The 20,077-nt window shown below is 43.5% G+C and overlaps 1 protein-coding gene across 1 annotated transcript in view; it reads left to right on the plus strand.

The window, feature by feature from the left end:
- The first annotated feature begins 932 nt into the window (after positions 1-932).
- LOC146650400 (protein NLRC3-like) overlaps positions 933-20,077 on the plus strand; it is a 23,410-nt gene continuing 4,265 nt past the window's right edge. Inside the window, exons 1-8 of the mRNA XM_085385470.1 lie at positions 933-1,546; positions 8,044-8,173; positions 8,429-8,530; positions 9,523-9,601; positions 9,763-9,949; positions 10,078-11,872; positions 12,780-12,953; positions 13,227-13,394. Of these exons, the coding sequence (XP_085241596.1) occupies positions 8,055-8,173; positions 8,429-8,530; positions 9,523-9,601; positions 9,763-9,949; positions 10,078-11,872; positions 12,780-12,953; positions 13,227-13,394 (2,624 nt within the window). The 5' untranslated portion in view covers positions 933-1,546; positions 8,044-8,054. The remainder of the gene's footprint in view (positions 1,547-8,043; positions 8,174-8,428; positions 8,531-9,522; positions 9,602-9,762; positions 9,950-10,077; positions 11,873-12,779; positions 12,954-13,226; positions 13,395-20,077) is intronic.

The raw sequence follows: 20,077 nt of genomic DNA on the forward strand, positions 1-20,077 counted from the left end.
TAAATGAAGACTAAACAGCAGTGGCGTTTGCAGGGTTACTGAAGTTGGACTACCTGGTATATAATGTTGTGCTACATGACTGCTAGCGACACAGCTATGTTAGCATAACATTAGCACAGTGAAGCTGGAGGATGAATGCTAACTTTTTGGCTTTCGCCATATTTCAAAAGTGCTTCATCTCTTTGTTATGACTGTCGCCCGCCATAATTGCAGATGATAATTGTTGTAGCTGCTGCGATGCTTTCGACCAAAACAGGCGCAGCTTGATGACATCATCAACATGCGGTATAGTCACAATCTCTATCGTTGGCCAAATTTATATCGTTTCTATCGTATATCGTTTCTATGGCCCACCCCTACTGTTGTTACTGTTGATCAGCTGAGATCAGCTGTGCTACAAACTGGAACTCTGCTGAACTGGATTTACTCGTTTCGTGAACTTTTAAGAACGAATGCTTCCTTGGCTGAAAGCAGTGAACATAATTTAAAAAACAGCTTTACTTGCACATAAATCTGTCAGTAAAGTCTGGATAATAAATTCTGGTGGTGTTATAGGTTCTCTTGGTCAGCTTGGTGTTGGTTTGGCTCCTGCATAAAACAGTTTGCTCTCATATTTGACACTGACAGGAACAAAGAGTAAAAAACACGACAACCAAACTGAAAAAGAGAGACGAGTTAAAGCAGAAGATATTTTGTGTGTCAGAACATGTGATCCTCACCAAGAGAGAAAAGCTCTGATTATTGTTGCTGAACTGTGATGGTGAACAGTCTCCTCTGTTGATCCCAGTGTGACTGAAGTCCGTGTGATGAGTGAGGACTGACCCTGTGTTGGTCGATCGTCTCTAAACAGGATGTGAAGCATCAGTTCAGTCGTATTAAAGCCCTGAATAAACAGTCCTTCTGGATCCACTGTCTGTGTTTGGCTCCTCATCTTCAAAGACTCAACACAAGATGTTGGTCACATCAACATAAAACACAGGATTTGCTGCAGATGTTGAAGTGTGTTCTCCATATGAGAGAAGCTGCTGATCGTGTTTGTATGTTAGCACCTGTAGGATCGATGAACAGCTCTGACTCAGTTCACTAACCAGGCTCAGGGGAATAACTGGGATATTTCCCCAACAGAGACATCCTGCTGGGATAGTTTTCCTGCTCTACACTCTGGTGTTTCTGCTCAAAGAACAAGAAAATGAATTTCCATGAGCCTACAGATCGTGGACTTCTTTGAGAAACTTAAAGAAGACGCTTTTCTTTCCTTAGATTGAACTTAAACAAAGGATTTGAGGAGCAGAAAAGTTTTTAAAGAGAAATTAAACATATTAATAAATATTCTGATTATTTTACGTTATTTAGGTGTTTAGGTTATTTTTCTGTTTTCTGTCACACGTCTGCTCTCGAGTCGTTATCAACAGTGTATCAATGCATTCCTGTGGGTGGAGACAGAAACACACACCCAAAAAGAGCTCAGAGCAAGAATAAAAGAGGAGGAGACAGGATCAGAGTGGGACAGTGGAGCTTATTGTTGGTGTCTCTGTGTGAAGAAACTGTAAGTTTGCTTTGTTTCCTCCTTTAACAGTTTGTTTGTTTCTGTGATGTTTGGACCTGATGTTCTCCATCACACCGACACTCTCTCTCCCCTCTGTTCCATGTGACAGAGGGGAGAGAGAGTCTCTCACTCAGAGAACCAAGGTTACAATGTAACCACACGTTCAGCTCTTGTGTTTGAATCCTCATGATTATAGATTATTGATTGGCTGGAATCAAACAGTTTGAAGAACATTTATTCGTGTGGTAGTTTCAGCTGCTGCTCACAAATCTGATAACAGGAACAAGTTAGTTCCACGAGGAAGACGTTCGTCTGGGCGCGTTGGCCTCGTCGGTCATGTGACCGTGTTACTGTTCGGGCTCAAACTGATACGAGTGGTTTAGCAGGTGTGACAGGACGATGCTGCACAGCCTCATTGTTCAGGTGTGAGTCAGACTCTGAGTCTTTATACAGTCCTGTTTAACAACATGTTGTTCCTGTTGATGTGTCACAGAGATCAGCTGTGCTAAACTCTGCTGCGTGCAGCTACTAGTTTCTCTAGTTTGGTGATGGAAACGTCGATGAGACTGTTTCCATCACCAAACATCACGAGGAACACCTCTGAGTCTGATTCTGACTCTGTGCATAAAACCACAATTATCCCTTCATGTCTGTTCATCTGATTCTGTAATGTGAGAAACTTTGATGTCTGAATTTTGTTCTATCATTAAAGGATGTTGGCTGCTGTGTTTGCACATGCTCAGTGTGACAGGATGTTGGCTGCTCTATTTGCACATGCTCAGTGTGACAGGATGTTGGCTGCTCTATTTGCACATGCTCAGTTTGACAGGATGTTGGCTGCTCTGTTTGCACATGCTCAGTGTGACAGGATGTTGGCTGCTCTATTTGCACATGCTCAGTGTGACAGGATGTTGGCTGCTCTATTTGCACATGCTCAGTTTGACAGGATGTTGGCTGCTGTGTTTGCACATGCTCAGTGTGACAGGATGTTGGCTGCTCTATTTGCACATGCTCAGTGTGACAGGATGTTGGCTGCTCTATTTGCACATGCTCAGTGTGACAGGATGTTGGCTGCTCTGTTTGCACATGCTCAGTGTGACAGGATGTTGGCTGCTCTATTTGCACATGCTCAGTGTGACAGGATGTTGGCTGCTGTGTTTGCACATGCTCAGTGTGACAGGATGTTGGCTGCTCTATTTGCACATGCTCAGTGTGACAGGATGGTGGCTGCTGTGTTTGCACATGCTCAGTGTGACAGGATGGTGGCTGCTGTGTTTGCACATGCTCAGTGTGACAGGATGGTGGCTGCTGTGCTTGCACATGCTCAGTTTGACAGGATGTTGGCTGCTCTATTTGCACATGCTCAGTTTGACAGGATGTTGGCTGCTCTATTTGCACATGCTCAGTGTGACAGGATGTTGGCTGCTCTATTTGCACATGCTCAGTGTGACAGGATGTTGGCTGCTCTATTTGCACATGCTCAGTGTGACAGGATGGTGGCTGCTGTGTTTGCACATGCTCAGTGTGACAGGATGGTGGCTGCTGTGCTTGCACATGCTCAGTTTGACAGGATGTTGGCTGCTCTGTTTGCACATGCTCAGTGTGACAGGATGTTGGCTGCTGTGTTTGCACATGCTCAGTGTGACAGGTTGTTGGCTGCTGTGTTTGCACATGCTCAGTGTGACAGGATGTTGGCTGCTGTGCTTGCACATGCTCAGTTTGACAGGATGTTGGCTGCTCTATTTGCACATGCTCAGTGTGACAGGATGTTGGCTGCTGTGCTTGCACATGCTCAGTTTGACAGGATGTTGGCTGCTCTATTTGCACATGCTCAGTTTGACAGGATGTTGGCTGCTCTATTTGCACATGCTCAGTGTGACAGGATGTTGGCTGCTCTATTTGCACATGCTCAGTGTGACAGGATGTTGGCTGCTCTATTTGCACATGCTCAGTGTGACAGGATGGTGGCTGCTGTGTTTGCACATGCTCAGTGTGACAGGATGGTGGCTGCTGTGCTTGCACATGCTCAGTGTGACAGGTTGTTGGCTGCTGTGTTTGCACATGCTCAGTGTGACAGGATGGTGGCTGCTGTGTTTGCACATGCTCAGTGTGACAGGATGGTGGCTGCTGTGCTTGCACATGCTCAGTTTGACAGGATGTTGGCTGCTGTGTTTGCACATGCTCAGTGTGACAGGTTGTTGGCTGCTGTGTTTGCACATGCTCAGTGTGACAGGTTGTTGGCTGCTGTGCTTGCACATGCTCAGTGTGACAGGATGTTGGCTGCTGTGCTTGCACATGCTCAGTTTGACAGGATGTTGGCTGCTCTATTTGCACATGCTCAGTGTGACAGGATGTTGGCTGCTCTATTTGCACATGCTCAGTGTGACAGGATGTTGGCTGCTCTATTTGCACATGCTCAGTGTGACAGGATGGTGGCTGCTGTGTTTGCACATGCTCAGTGTGACAGGATGGTGGCTGCTGTGCTTGCACATGCTCAGTGTGACAGGTTGTTGGCTGCTGTGTTTGCACATGCTCAGTGTGACAGGATGGTGGCTGCTGTGTTTGCACATGCTCAGTGTGACAGGATGGTGGCTGCTGTGCTTGCACATGCTCAGTTTGACAGGATGTTGGCTGCTGTGTTTGCACATGCTCAGTGTGACAGGTTGTTGGCTGCTGTGTTTGCACATGCTCAGTGTGACAGGTTGTTGGCTGCTGTGCTTGCACATGCTCAGTGTGACAGGATGTTGGCTGCTGTGTTTGCACATGCTCAGTGTGACAGGATGTTGGCTGCTCTATTTGCACATGCTCAGTGTGACAGGATGTTGGCTGCTCTATTTGCACATGCTCAGTGTGACAGGATGGTGGCTGCTGTGTTTGCACATGCTCAGTGTGACAGGATGTTGGCTGCTGTGTTTGCACATGCTCAGTTTGACAGGATGTTGGCTGCTGTGAAAGCTGAATGCTCTGTGGTTAGAAGTGATGTCACACATTAGGATAACTGTGCTCGCTCTCTGTCAGAGTAACAGAGAGCGAGCAATTTGACCACATGACCCTCAGTACACAGCATGATGTGCGCTGTAAACAGGAAGTAGAGGAGCAGGACTGAGGTAAACCTCTGAGGGATCAAACTGAGACTGAGCTCCAGATGTTTCCACATGTTTCTGCTCTGCGTGTGTTTGATGATTATTTCAGGTATAGATGATGGAATATGGCCAGTCTGATGTGAGCCTGCTTCTCTGACAGCTCCTCACCTCTCTGTGCTGCCCCCTGCTGGCTCTGATCATTACTGACTGAGTCCTTGCTGCCACTTTATTAGGTACAGCTTGCTAACACAGGCTCAGACCTGCTTTGCCTTCAGAGCTGAGCCTTAAATCTTCATGGCTCAGATTCAGCAAAGTGCTGGAAACATCCCTCAGAGTCATGTGATCAGTGACGTCTGCTTTCAGCACTGACAGATAGAAAAGTGCATCCACATAAACAGGATATATAATAATAATAATCAAATGCTGATTTTTTTTCAGCCCTTTGTCTGAATGCTAATCCAGCTGTGTGTGTTTGTAATGACAGTAAATAAATGTCAGACTTACAGCTCCTGCTTTACTGCATTAAAGTGATCAGATGAGTTCAGCACTTTGACATGGATGGTAGTGAAAGCAGGAAATGACAAATGTAGCACAGCAGCAGCGTTTAACAGAAACTCTGGGATGAACATCATTCATAGAACAGCTTCCAGCTTCTTTTGCTCGGCTACAGTTTGGATGGATTTGCATTTAAAGATGCAACAAGACTAAAATGGTTAGGGTCAGGAGGTCAAAGGTCAGAGCTCCTGTGGGTCTGAGGGCGGCCTCACGCTGGAGAAGGATGAAGGAGTCTGACCTGAGCCAGTGTTTGACATGAACACATCAGCACTGCTGTCAGTGAGCCTAACGACAGCCGTTAGCATCATTTCAGTGTTTCAGTCATAAAAACACTTCCTGTCACTGTGGTGGTTACAGTGACATCATGCAGTTTGTGCTTTGACCTCCAGAGGGCGACAAATCAGCACAGACAGAGAGCGCCATTCAAACTTTGCTGCCATCAGGAATAATTCTTCAAATATAATCATCAGTGTTTGAGCAGTTATGATATCAGGGACAATCTAGACATGTGTGACAATACTGAACATGTCACATGACACACCTCAAACATCATGTGATCCACTCTCAGTCTGCACTTTCATTCATGACTTCAACAGGTTGAAATGAGCTTTGAAGAAACATTCAGTGAAATAAATCTTTCATGGATTCATGTGAGCAGCAGATGAACTTTGTACCAACAACATCTTCAATAACAGAGTCTGAATGAAGCTCAGGTGTTGATGCTGCTCACTGATTGGACGCTTGGTTTCAGCTCTGCTCTCAGTCTTTACTGCACAGGTGAAGGTAGAAAGTGTGACTGGATCTATAGACTGGAAACAGAGAAACATGCTGAACATTTGAAGCTTTGCAGCAGAAATGTTCATGTTACAAATACAGCAGAGCTGATCTGGGATCAGTGTGTTCACACCTGCAGCTACAACAAGGTTTCATGTCTCCACACGTCAGCATGTGAACTTTACTCTGACTCAGTCTGAGCAGTCAGACGGCATATTTTTAAAGTTAACACATCAGCACACACAGAGCTGAGCCCCTCCCACCTGTGCTGAGTTTCAGGTGGAGCCCCGCCTCCTTCCAGGAAGCAGCTCACCTGTGTGTCCGTGTTTAGTGTCCAGGTGTGGAGTGGAGCTTGTTGTTGGTGTGTGAAGAAACTGTAAGTTTGCTTTGTTTCCTCCTTTAACAGTTTGTCTTTAGGAACTTTACTGTTTGTTCAGCTCGTGTTTGATTTCTTCACACAACAAACTGTGTGTGTTTGTATTTCCGGTCTCTCCATTAAAGTCAGTGTGTAATGTTTCCTGGCTAACATCAGCTGTGTGCAGCTTAGTTCAGCACAAATCTGCCGCTCCATAGTTCACGGTAACGGACTCACAGCTGGACCAACGAGGCCGAGTGTGTCCGCCACTCTGAGCTACGTTCGTGTTTGTGTACTTGTAGTTTGTACTTTGAGTTCACTCAGAGCCCACAGAGAACGCAGCGTACGTGATGACATCACAGCCCTTTACCTCCTTTACTGTCACTGTGATTAATATTTACACACGAGACACCTGCAGAGCTCTGACGCTAAGCTAGCACACAGCATGCTAACGCTAAGCTAACGCTAAGCTAACGCTAAGCTAACGCTAAGCTAACGCTAAGCTAGCCAAGAACCCAGAGTGACGTAAAGCTGAGTAAACACTGACCCCAGACCAGCACCGTGATAAAGTGAGCTGCTGCTGCTGAACTTGAACAGGTAACAAAGTGATGAGCAGTCAGGCTGCAGGTTTCTACCTGTTCATGTTTCTACAGTAGAATCACTTTGAAGTGTCTTTGTGCTGTTTCATCTTTGATTTGTGTTCATAAACACTCAGAGAAACATCACGTGACCTCATCAGGATCTGTGTTGGTGTGTGGGGCTGTACCTCAGCTTCATGTTGTTACATGCTCATTTGTTCATTTTACACAGTAACATCAAAGTAATGTTATGAGGAGTAATGAAGTAACGTACTCCATTACTTTTAATCAAAGTGTTCTGTGTAATATGTGTAATAATGACTGTTTTGAGTAATGACCAACACTGATCACAACAAAGAGGAAATGCCTCCAACATGCACAAACATTTGAGCCACAACATGCAGTTAATGTGCACAAATGTCTTTGATATGCTGCTCAGTGATGGTGGTGACTGTCAGAGCAGAGCTACTGAGAATCAATAAGTAATATCAATGATGGGATCAGAATCACTAAATTCTTCTCATCCCTGTCAGTATCATACATGTGCTGTATAATGTGATAAATGTAGAGGTGCTGGCTGTTCTCTCACTCTGCTGTTTAGCTGTAAAGGACGCCTCCCTGCCTTTGTCTCATTCATGACCTTTAATAGTCTCTTCTAACATGCAGAGATCTGTATGATCTGTTTCATAGAGTCTAACCAGCCTGTACAGGTAACAACAACAGTCACTGCATCACTGACACACAAACGTCATCTCTGTCAATAACAACATTCATACATGGAATAAAAACACATCAGTGGATCATTGCTGGAGCTGATGTTTGTGCTCCTGGTGCAAAGGCTCTCAGTTTCCTCCTTGAAATAACATCAGTGGTGGGTTAGCGACATGCTTTCTTTCCCTCTCAGGTTTAAATATCTGGGACTCTCCACCGTTTGGTTTTAGAGCTGAAGAAGCTTCTCAGATGAAACGTCTTCCAGAAACTTAAAGACGGCTCTTTTCTCTCCAAGCTCCTTAGATCACATGACCTGGATGACTGAACCTACAGATATATTGACCTGGTTTCATGGTCACATGACAGGTCAGAGGTCAGCGACTGTAACTCAGTTCCTCCTGTTAATGTGAACTCACTGAGTGTTTGTGGTTTACCTCTCAGACTGACTGAAGATGATGATGGAGGAAGAGGAGGACAGAGCAGAGTCTGCAGGGTCCAGCTGTCCGTCTGTGAGGAGTGACCGGTCCAAAGATCGACCTCCAGCCTTCAGTGGTGAACCTGGAGCAACGAGGTCAGAGAGCTGAACTCACTGAGTAACAGAAATAATTCTGCACTGACATTATAATCAGTGTTGACTCTGGTTGATTGTCTGACTGTGTTTGTGAGCTGAGAGGAAATGAAAATGAGTTTGTAACAAAAATCAGTTTTGTCCAGTTTTCCTGTAAAAAGCTGAACTCTAATCTAAGAGGATGTTACTGACAGGAAACAGCTGCATTATCTGCAGTCTGTGTGATCACAGCTGCTTCAATCATGTTTGTGTCTGCAGAGGTCAGAGGTCACAGTCTGCAGGGTCCAGCTGTCCGTCTGTGAGGAGTGACCGGTCCAAAACTCCACCCCCAGACTTCAGTGGTGAACCTGGAGCAACGAGGTCAGAGAGCTGTGATGACTCCTTTACATGTTTGTGTTTCCTGGATAAATATGACCTGAAACATCCTCAGATTGTTACAAAGATTCATTAAAAAGAAAACAATGAAAGAGAAAAGATCCAAATGTTCGACTTGGTCATTTGCTGTTTGAGGACAGTGATGCTCATATCTGTGGGGAAAGTGTGACCTGAGTGGGTTCATGTTTGTCTTTAAAGAACAGAGCTGCTCTGATTCTCTTTGTGTCTGATCTGTTAAACAGTCTGAGAGGTCACACAGAGACCCAGCAGCTAAAGCCTGGATCATACTGGCTGCTGTTACTCCATCAGGACAACACTGAACCACAGTGGTGTGGATGTAGTGGATAAATCCCACCATACTGATGCTCAGAGTTAACCACAGGGAACAAAACCAGATGTTATCTTCAGATTGTGACCTTTGGAGTGGACGATGCAGATTTCAATAGAGAATAAATGTTGTTGTTTTTCAGCTGTGAAGAAAGAATCTAATTTTCTGAACTTAAGAATTTATGATGCTGGAAACAACATGGAGACTATAACACAACATTTCCACTGTGTTCATAGAATGAATGTAAAACTGTCAGACATTCATTAAATATGCAAAATGTCTACAGAAGCATCAGAGGGTCAGACGTGAAGCACTCAGTGATTTTGATCAAATGACTCATCAGTTATTGATCTGTACTACACTGATCTACCACGTTAGTAAAGCTGGTGTTCTGGTGGTGGAGGGAGACTCGGATCATGTTCTGGTTTTGGAGCAGTGATCTGCTGATGGTTCAGTTTGATGAGCTTCTTCAAAATCATCCCTGACATCACCACTGAAAGGACGTCCATGAAAACAGACTGAAAATTACTGATATGTTCACAATCTGAGAGTTTAAAACTTGACAGACTTGATTCAGATGAAGTTATTTGAGCAGAAACTCCTGGATCTTTATCCTGTGTTGATCTAATCCTTCATGGTTCCTCCACAGAGTGGACCAGCAGAGCTCAGAGGTTCCCAGGGGTCAGTCTGCCCAGCAGCATCAAACACAGCTGGACTCCATATTTATGGTCTGTACATGTACAACAACTACTGTTACATCTGTTCTGTTCACAGTCATCTCCATGCTGCTCTTTGTAGACCAGTGGATCGTCAGTGTGTCCAACATGGATCTGATGTTTGGCTCCATGATTTCAGTCTGATTGGCTCATTCATAAATATTCTGTTCCAGCTGCTGGAGGACAACATCATCACTTTTGTGAAGAACGAGCTGAAGAAGATCCAGAAGGTTCTGAGTCCAGATTACCCAGAATGCTTAGAGAGTCAGAGGAGCAGCAGCAGAGAGGCGTTTGTGAAGATCACAGTGGACTTCCTGAGGAGAATGAAGCAGGAGGAGCTGGCTGACCGTCTGCAGAGCAGTAAGAGGATTTATCTAAAGATTTAAGCTGCTGGATAAATGAACATTTTCCAGAGATGGAAGATGGAGCAACATGTTTTAAAGATTAGTTCTTTTTGGAATTGAGTGTTTATTTTTCTTCTCATTCAGAACTTCAAGCTGCAGTTTGTCACCGTAACCTTAAATCCACCCTGAAGAAGAAGTTCCAGTGTGTGTTTGAGGGCATCGCTAAAGCAGGAAACCCAACCCTCCTGAATCAGATCTACACAGAGCTCTACATCACAGAGGGAGGGACTGCAGAGGTCAATGATGAACATGAGGTCAGACAGATTGAAACAGCATCCAGGAAACCAGACAGACCAGAAACAACCATCAGACAAGAAGACATCTTTAAAGCCTCACCTGGAAGAGACGAACCAATCAGAACAGTGCTGACAAAGGGAGTGGCTGGCATTGGGAAAACAGTCTTAACACAGAAATACAGCCTGGACTGGGCTGAAGACAAAGCCAACCAGGACATCCAGTTCATATTTCCATTCACTTTCAGAGAGCTGAATGTGCTGAAAGAGGAAAAGTTCAGCTTGGTGGGACTTGTTCATCACTTCTTTACTGAAACCAAAGAAGCAGGAATCTGCAGCTTTGAAGACTTCCAGGTTGTGTTCATCTTTGATGGTCTGGATGAGTGTCGACTTCCTCTGGACTTCCACAAAACTACAATCCTAACTGACCCTAGAAAGTCCACCTCAGTGGATGTGCTGCTGATAAACCTCATCAGGGGGAAACTGCTTCCCTCTGCTCGCCTCTGGATAACCACACGACCTGCAGCAGCCAATCAGATCCCTCCTGACTGTGTTGGCATGGTGACAGAGGTCAGAGGGTTCACTGACCCACAGAAGGAGGAGTACTTCAGGAAGAGATTCAGAGATGAGGAGCAGGCCAGCAGGATCATCTCCCACATCAAGACACCACGAAGCCTCCACATCATGTGTCACATCCCAGTCTTCTGCTGGATCACTGCTACAGTTCTGGAGGATGTGCTGGAAACCAGAGGGGGAGGACAGCTGCCCAAGACCCTGACTGAGATGTACATCCACTTCCTGGTGGTTCAGGCCAAAGTGAAGAAGGTCAAGTATGATGGAGGAGCTGAGACAGATCCACACTGGAGTCCAGAGAGCAGGAAGATGATGGAGTCTCTGGGAAAACTGGCTTTTGATCAGCTGCAGAAAGGAAACCTGATCTTCTATGAATCAGACCTGACAGAGTGTGGCATCGATATCAGAGCAGCCTCAGTGTACTCAGGAGTGTTCACACAGATCTTTAAAGAGGAGAGAGGACTGTACCAGGACAAGGTGTTCTGCTTCATCCATCTGAGTGTTCAGGAGTTTCTGGCTGCTCTTCATGTCCATCTGACCTTCATCAACTCTGGACTCAATCTGCTGGAACAACAACAAACAACATCCAAGCGGTCTAGTTTTTTTAGAAAAAAAGAGTCTCTCCACCAGAGTGCTGTGAACAAGGCCTTACAGAGTCCAAATGGACACCTGGACTTGTTCCTCCGCTTCCTCCTGGGTCTTTCACTGCAGACCAATCAGACTCTCCTACGAGGTCTGCTGACACAGACAGGAAGTAGCTCACAGACCAATCAGGAAACAGTCCAGTACATCAAGAAGAAGCTCAGTGAGAATCTGTCTGCAGAGAAAAGCATCAATCTGTTCCACTGTCTGAATGAACTGGATGATCGTTCTCTAGTGGAGGAGATCCAACAGTCCCTGAGATCAGGACGTCTCTCCACAGGTAAACTGTCTCCTGCTCAGTGGTCAGCTCTGGTCTTCATCTTACTGTCATCAGAAGAAGATCTGGATGTGTTTGACCTGAAGAAATACTCTGCTTCAGAGGAGGCTCTTCTGAGGCTGCTGCCAGTGGTCAAAGCCTCCAACAAAGCTCTGTGAGTAAATCTGTGATCATGTTTATTTTTAAAATGTTGATTAAAAGTGGTCATAGATTTCTTCCATGACAGATCCATGTCCTAAAACCATGAGACAGCGTAGTTGTATAGTATAAAAGAAAAAAGGAGAACTTTTGACCACAATATTGTAACTTGAATGAACTTTTGATACAGCCTTTAAACATAAAATTTATGAACAGAATCGGTGACAAAGGGCAGCCCTGGTGGAGCCCATCACCCACCGGACTTATTACTATCCAACGTATTGCCGGCTATGCCAACCAAGCTCTTGCAATGGTTGTAAAAGGATCGAATGGCCATAAAATGTTTCTCAGTTTTATTATTTTCAGTCACATCTGTTTTTGATTATTAACTGAATATTTTAAAATTCAGGCTTTTTATGTTATACAAAACATCTTTTCTTATGTCTTGTATTGATTCTGAAGGAATAGTTTTCATCAGTATCGCAGATACCAGCCTGAATTTTACTTTGTATTGGATCAGAAAGGAAATCAGTGGCATCACACATCACTTACAGCAACTTCAGTACCTCTTCATTTTAATAAACTGGGGGGAGGTGCACCAAGATTCAGTATGAGATAAAGAATTATTTTTAACTGTAAGGTTGGAGAAATCTGTTGTTGGAAATTGGAAGAACAGGTCATCTTAAAAATCACTGCATTGTAGTTTTATTCAGGCCCCTTCAATCTGTGATCGCTGTTGCTTTGCATTGTAAACGCTACTATTACAAAAGTCACAAATATTAGTGTATGTGTGTGTTGTTGGGTAATAAACCAAAAGAACAGAATCTACCAGCACCTCACTGATTTCTGCTTAAAAACAATAAAAAAGCAATAAAGCTCTGATTTGTTTGGTTGATCTTGTCTCCCTTCCACCTTGATTTCAGACTGAGTGGCTGTAACCTGTCAGACAGAAGCTGTGAAGCTCTGTCCTCAGTCCTGAGCTCCCAGTCCTCCCATCTGACAGAGCTGGACCTGGGTAACAACAACCTGCAGGATTCAGGACTGAAGCTTCTGTCTGCTGGGATGAAGAGTCAATACTGCAAACTGGAAACGCTGAGGTCAGATCAAGCAATATCGATTTTTTTTTCATCAATTAACATCATTTAATCAATTTCATTTGGAAAAAATTAACAGTGTTTATGTTTTGTTTTTTTAATGAATCCATGCAAGTCACAGTAAACTGCCACATTTGTCTTTTGTAACATGAGGCAATAAGGATTCCAGCATGTCCTGAAACAGTGTTGAAATATTGTAAATGTAGTAGCTCCTCATGGCACCATGAATATACTTTAACACAAGTGTTTCATGTCTTCTTGTCATCCTTTCTTCAGACTGAGTGGCTGTAACCTGTCAGACAGAAGCTGTGAAGCTCTGTCCTCAGTCCTGAGCTCCCAGTCCTCCCGTCTGACAGAGCTGGATCTGGGTAACAACAACCTGCAGGATTCAGGACTGAAGCTTCTATTTTCTGCAGTGGAGAGTCCAAAGTGTACAATTCTCAGGTCAGGATTCAGTCTTTTCTGATGATGATTTAAAACCTGAGTCAGGTCGATAAATGGCTTACTCATTTACAACAGACATGATTTGTCAAATCACCTTATATCTAACCCAAAGGTCCTGTGTTTTACTACTTTGATTTTTTAGTAAAACACAGGACCTCTTAATATTTATCTAAGAGACCATATATAATTTTTTTCCCTGGATCATGTGTGTACCCTCCTGGTTGGAGCTCCAGCAGCCTGTATCAGTGAATGGGACTTTAAATGAAATTGCTGCCCCTGTCAGGAAGAGGTCTGAGTGACACACAAAACAGAAAATATGAGCACTGCATGTGTCTGAGGCTACTCGGATACAGACCTGAATGAGACACTAACTTTGTCTCTGAGAGATAACTTTTATTATTAAATACACTTCATTTCTCATCTGTGTAGAGAATGTAGAGTTTGACATGCTAATATTACAAAATGAAAAATCACACTGAGTCACAAAGAAATTGTTTTGGAGTATTTATGGTTCAGCTGATGAAATTGTTCAAACAAACCAGTAATTTACACCGAAACAGCACAAGTGAAACTTTTTCGAGGGACTTACACTAAGCTTGTCCTGGTACACCTGTAGAGCCCAGCTTCTATGGACCATGAGCTTAAGTTCTGTGCTGCTCTGATTTATTGCCTGTGCTGTCTTTCAGTTCAGCTTTGTCGAGTCTCTGGTAGGATTTCTTTTACATGACCTGTGTAAAAACAAAACAGGAAACACATTAAGCTGAAGTAAGATGCACAATTTGAAAAATGGGGCACAAAAAATGTTGCTGCTTTCTGGAAAGTGCGTCTAAGAAGACCCAATGGAGAAAGTGAAGAGAAAAATCAAAGATTAAGAAGAAGAAAATGGCAGAGGCAGTTTCTCTTGGACTGCCTGCAGATGGGGTGAGACTCTAGAAACAGGGATGATTGGAGAAAATGCAAAGAGGCCATAGGATAAACCAGGAGATGAATACTCTGGTGTTCTGGGGATAGTGGGAGTGAGAGGGAGAGATGCCAGTAAATGATTTCAAGGATAAATTTGAGAGAATCAGAGCTAAGAAACCAAAGCAAGTGAGGAACTACAAACATATGGACAGACTCATAATTAGGCCAAAGACACATTAAAGCAATTATTACAGGTTTAGAAACAGGGATGGATATGAAGGAGCTTAGCATGAATTTGCATTGAGGAAAGAATAGCAACGAGCATCAGAGGAAACAGTTAGGAAAACTAAAAGGATGTACTGGCAGGAATACTGCAGTACTTTAGGAAGAACTACCGTATTTCCCAGACTACAGAGCGCACCTGAATATTAGCCGCACAAGCTAAAATCAGGGGAAAATCCTGTTTTGTACATACATTAGCCGCACCTGACTAAAAGCCGCAGGTGTTTCAATGTTGACTTATCATATGTAAGAGAATATGCACAAAGCGAATTGTCAGGAAAGAGATGGCTGTTTGGAGACACACCCCTTTTATTAATATTTTGAAAAACAAGTTATGGTACATATTTGCATAACTTTTTAGGTATATGTACAAGTAGCGGTAATTACAAGTACAAAACATGTACTGTGCTTCATAAATGAGTAACAAATGTAGTACATAACAATAACCTACAGCACACCAGAACAATTGATTCGGACTACCTTTTAGGCTCAGGTGCAGTGATACGGCTTTAACAAGAAGAAAAGTCAGTCATTCACCACCATCTTCCTGCGCACTAAAACCACCAAAGTCCTCTCCTCCAGTGTCGGAAACAAACAGGCTCAGGGTGGCTTCGTCATCCACTCTCAGCTTCTTTCTTTCGTTGTCACTTTCAAAACCAAAGAAATCCTCATTGTCAGTGTCAGAGTCGAACACCCTCAGAAGGGCCGTGGCGGTGTCCTCCTCTCCATCATGCAGCATTCAGCCCTTCGAAATCTGTTGGTGATCGTGGATGTTTTCACACTTTTCCACGCTGTCAGAATCCAGTGGTGGAGTTGGGCATAACTTGCTTTTTGCAAGTTTATCGCCGCTCATCATCCAGGCCTCCAGCTGAACGGGTAGCGCTACTTTGAAGTTTGTTTTTCGCGCTACCTCGTACTGCACTACGTTGCCTGACGGATGGACATGTGACCAACATACCACTCTTGAACCCCGATCCTTCCGCCAGGCAACGTAGTGCCGTACAACAGCGGAACAAACAAAACAAATCCGCTCATGGACAATCCATAGAAAAGCCGCACCTGACTAAAAGCCGCAGGGCTCAAAGCTTGTGCAAAAAGTAGCGGCTTATAGCCCGACAATTACAGTACACCAGTTCAGAATGTGTGGAGTACAGTTAAGAACATGAATGCAGACAGGAAACAACAGCAGCTGTTGTAAAGTAAATTCAAACTCCTTCATTAAATGCAGCTGGTTGAGTTGAAAACAATGGAGAATGATTGTGTTACGTTGTTTATTTTCTATAGAAATGGAGCAGGAGTGCATGCAGAGCTGGACGTGGGCTGTATATACATGCGTGTATCTGTTTTGTCTGTGAGCAGAGAAAACAAAGCGCTGGAAATGTCATATTGAAATGTTAAATCAGGAAAATCCTGGAGAAGAGGATAGTTCTAATGTTCAGTTTGTAATGTTGAATTCAACGCAGCTCTTAAATGCATAAAAATGACTTCACCTGACGTCAGACTGAGCAATCGGATTAGCTACTGATATTGATTTAACCCTTTAAGACCTACCATAGAACCAAGTCCGCCAGAGCTTATATTATATTTTTACATGCTGTGGAGCCATTTTTGGGAGCATTTCAAGTTGCTATACATCAATACAACCATTACAGCCTAAATTTTAATAATATGTATGTATTAAGTGCATAGTAATTACATAAATTGCAAAAAAGTGCAATAAACTACAAAAAAATTGAAAATCGTTTTTGTTTTTTTAACATATATTTCTAGTTAGAGAAATTTAAGAGGCTTATCCCTCAAAACTGTAAATACAAAAAAGTTGCACAAAATAGTTTCCCACCTCAGGAAATTTATTTTGAGTGCCTTCATAGTTTTATTTTTGAAATACACCAATTTTTATATACTGCAGGAAAAACTAAAATAAATATTATACTGCAAATTTGCAAAATAACAGCATATGCATCAAAATAAACTATTTCCAGCAGTGCAATATGAGTCCTAAGCATATGTGGAAGGAAACTGTAACCTAGGACAAGCTGATGGCATAAGATGTAAATACAACTCCTCAGGTTTCATATGCAAAAAAAATTATTGCGCTAGCTCACGTGATTACAGTGCTACCGGGATTTAAAAATAGTTGCGCAAAACGGAGTGTGCCCACTCTGACCAGTTTTAAAGGGTTAAAGCAAGAAAATATGGTATTAGCATTAGATGCCAATTCCTATCAACCTTAAATTAGCATTACCTGCTAATGGCAGTCTACTTAGCATTAACTCCTCACTAATGTAATGCTAATTCACATCAAATTATCTTTAGCTTTAGCATTAGCTGCTAGCTTCAGCCTACCTAGCACTAGCTGCTCACATTGTTAAAAGGGAAGAGAAAACGATATTAGCATTAGCTTGTAATAATTATTCACCCCTAATTAGAATTAGCCACTAATGGCAGCATACTTAGCATTAACTCCTCACATCGTTATAATGCAAATGATGCTAACTTGCATTAAATTAGACTGCTGTTATTAGCTAATGCTATTTAGCAGTAGCTGCTCACATTGCTATAAAGCAAAGGAAAACGATATGAGCATTAGGTTCTAATGCGTATTTGCCTTAAATTAGACGTAGGTGGGCAGCACGGTGGCACGATGGTTAGCACTGTTGCCGCACAGCAAGAAGGTCCTGAGTTCAATTCCACCATCAGGCCGGGGTCTTTCTGTGTGGAGTTTGCATGTTCTCCCCGTGTTTGCGTGGGTTCCCTCCGGGTACTCCGGCTTCCTCCCACCGTCCAAAGACATGCAGCTTGTGGGGATAGGTTAATTGGATAATCCAAATTGCCACTAGGTGTGAATGTGCGAGTGAATGTGAGTGTGAATGGTTGTCTGTCCCTGTGTGTTAGCCCTGCGACAGACTGGCGACCTGTCCATGGTGTACCCCGCCTTTCGCCCTATGACAGCTGGGATAGGCTCCAGCGCCCCCCGCGACCCTGAAAAGGATAAGCGGAAGCGAATGGATGGATGGATGGATAGACGTAGGTGCTAATGGCGGCCTACTTAGCATTAGCAGCTCAGATGTTGTAATGCTAGGGAAAAGAGTGTTAGCATTAGCCGTTCACAATGTTATAAAGTTAAGGGAAATAGTGTTAGCATTAGCTACTCACATTGTTAAAAAGTGTTAGCATTAGTGCATAATGCTAATTCACATCAAATTAGCATTAGTTAATAACGGCAGCCTATTTAGCATTAGCAGATAATGTTGACCTTGGCCCACTGGAAAAGTTCAGAACTAAATTTAGGAGTGTTTCTCGATAGCTCTTTCTCATTTGAGAAACAAATAAATTCTGTTATTAAAACCAGCTGTAAGGTTTATATTGTTGATTGTCATTTATGCTTAGAAATATTTACTCATATATGCTTAGAGTTGTATAATCGATTGCATGATGATAGAGGTTTGATCCTTAGTAGTCTGTAAAGACTCTGTGTGCCTTCCAGAGTGCTCTGGCATGCACACACCACTTGGGGCCATGAGAGAGGTCGTGCCCTCTCTTACTGATTTATGGTGTAGGACAGGGGTCTCAAACTCAATTTAGCTGGGGGCCGCTGCAGGCAGAGTCTGGGTGAGGCTGGGCCGCATTAGGTTTTCCACAAGAAAGGCATGGTTAAAAAATTCCAATCCTCTCAAATCTCTTTATTTTTATTTTTTAACACAAAATATGAAAAATGAATAAACAAATTAAGAATTAATAAGAAAATCAATCAATCTGTAATACATAAATAAAATAATAATAAGATATTTTTAGTCAGTGAACTTGTGTTTTTCTTTCAGTCTTCTATATCTGCTGTGTTTAGATTGAAATGTCTGTATTAACAGTTCTATAACCTTCTTCTGAACATGAATGGAACACTGTAGAAAATGAACTGTTCTTCTGAACATGGCTTCTCTTGCCTACTCCTTGCTGCTAGAGACCTGGCAGCGTTTCCTCTCGCATAGCCGAGCCAGATTTGGCCTGAGGGAGGAAGCACTTGCGACCCTCAGTATGTCTTGAAGATGATCATCCGTAAGTCTGGACCTGTACTTGGACTTATTGAAGTTCAAAGTGGAGAAGAGCTTTTGGCACAAGTATGTGCTACCAAAAAGGCACATGGTCCGCTTGAACATTCGGGAAAGCCGAGGGAAACTAGGGCTCAAGTCTCTCAAAAATTGTCCAAGCGTGTCTGCTTTTCCACTCACCTCCCTGAACTTTGCTTTGAGTTCAGAGTTGCACTGCAGCTCAATGAGCTCCATTTGAAGCACAGAAGGGGCATCTTGCACATCAAAGGAGAAGGGGTCCGCAAAAATGTGAAAGGTGGCTCTGTGTGTCTTGAAGTCAGCAAATCTGTGATCAAATTCCTCCTGTAGCCTCAAAATGACATCAACATACCCGTCAGCACTGAATGGTGTGCCTGCATCCACGAGTGCCTTGCATGCTGGGAAATGGCAAAGGTTTGTCTGAGAGAGCTGAGCTTTCCAGAGCGCCAGTTTTGTGGAGAATGCTCTCACGTTGTCATAGGCAGCACTGACAAGTTGCCCCTGGCCTTGTAACGTCTTGTTCAGTACATTAAGCTCATGTGTCATATCAACAAGAAAAGCTGAGTCCATGAGCCATTTGGGATCAGTTAGCACAGGAACACTAACTCCATCCTTCTCCATGAAGGCTTCACTTCTGCTCTCAACTCAAAAAGTCTCTTTAATACATTTCCCCTGCTGAGCCAACGTACCTCAGTGAAGTCGAGCACATCCCCATATTCTGACTCCATTTCCTCTAAAAAAGCACAGAAGCTTCGGTGCTTTAAGCCCCTGGATCTGATTTGGTTGATGCATTTCACAACAATAGACATCACATTGTCAAACTTCAGGCATTTGCTGCAAAGGACCTGCTGATGGATGATGCAGTGCAGAGCAATGGCCTCCTCCACGCCTTCCTCTTCCAGTTTGTTTTGTGCCACCAGTCCATGTTTCCTCCCTGTCATTGATGGCGCTCCATCTGTTGTTATTCCAACAAACCTCTTCCATGGCAAACCAACATTCTCAATGGCATCACACAGCTTGTAAATATCTGCTGAGCGGTGGTCTGGCCATGCATTGGAATTACTGTGAGCAGCTCCTCCATCACTTCAAAACTGTCATCAACACCACGGACATACATTGGGAGCTGGGCAGTGTCGGTGATGTCTGTGGTCTCATCAAGAGCGACTGAGTATACACTGAAACATTTGGCTTTCTCACACAGTTGGTCATAAATGTCACTTGACAGGTCAGAAATGCGATCTGCTGCGGTGTTGGCAGAAAGGCTGATGTTGCTAAACTGACCTTTCTTTCCCGGACAGACTATATTTGCAGCCTGCAATATGCACTTTTAGACAAATGCACCTTCTGTGAATGGCTTCCCTGCTTTAGCAATCATCTCACTAACCACGTGGCTCCGACTGCTGCATTATTCTCTTTGGTTGCTTTCTTGGCGAA

The sequence above is a fragment of the Rhamphochromis longiceps genome, linkage group LG16, assembly GCF_057381845.1.
Source record: "Rhamphochromis longiceps isolate RC_006_pf linkage group LG16, R_longiceps_female_GT1.1, whole genome shotgun sequence".
NCBI lineage: Eukaryota > Metazoa > Chordata > Actinopteri > Cichliformes > Cichlidae > Rhamphochromis > Rhamphochromis longiceps.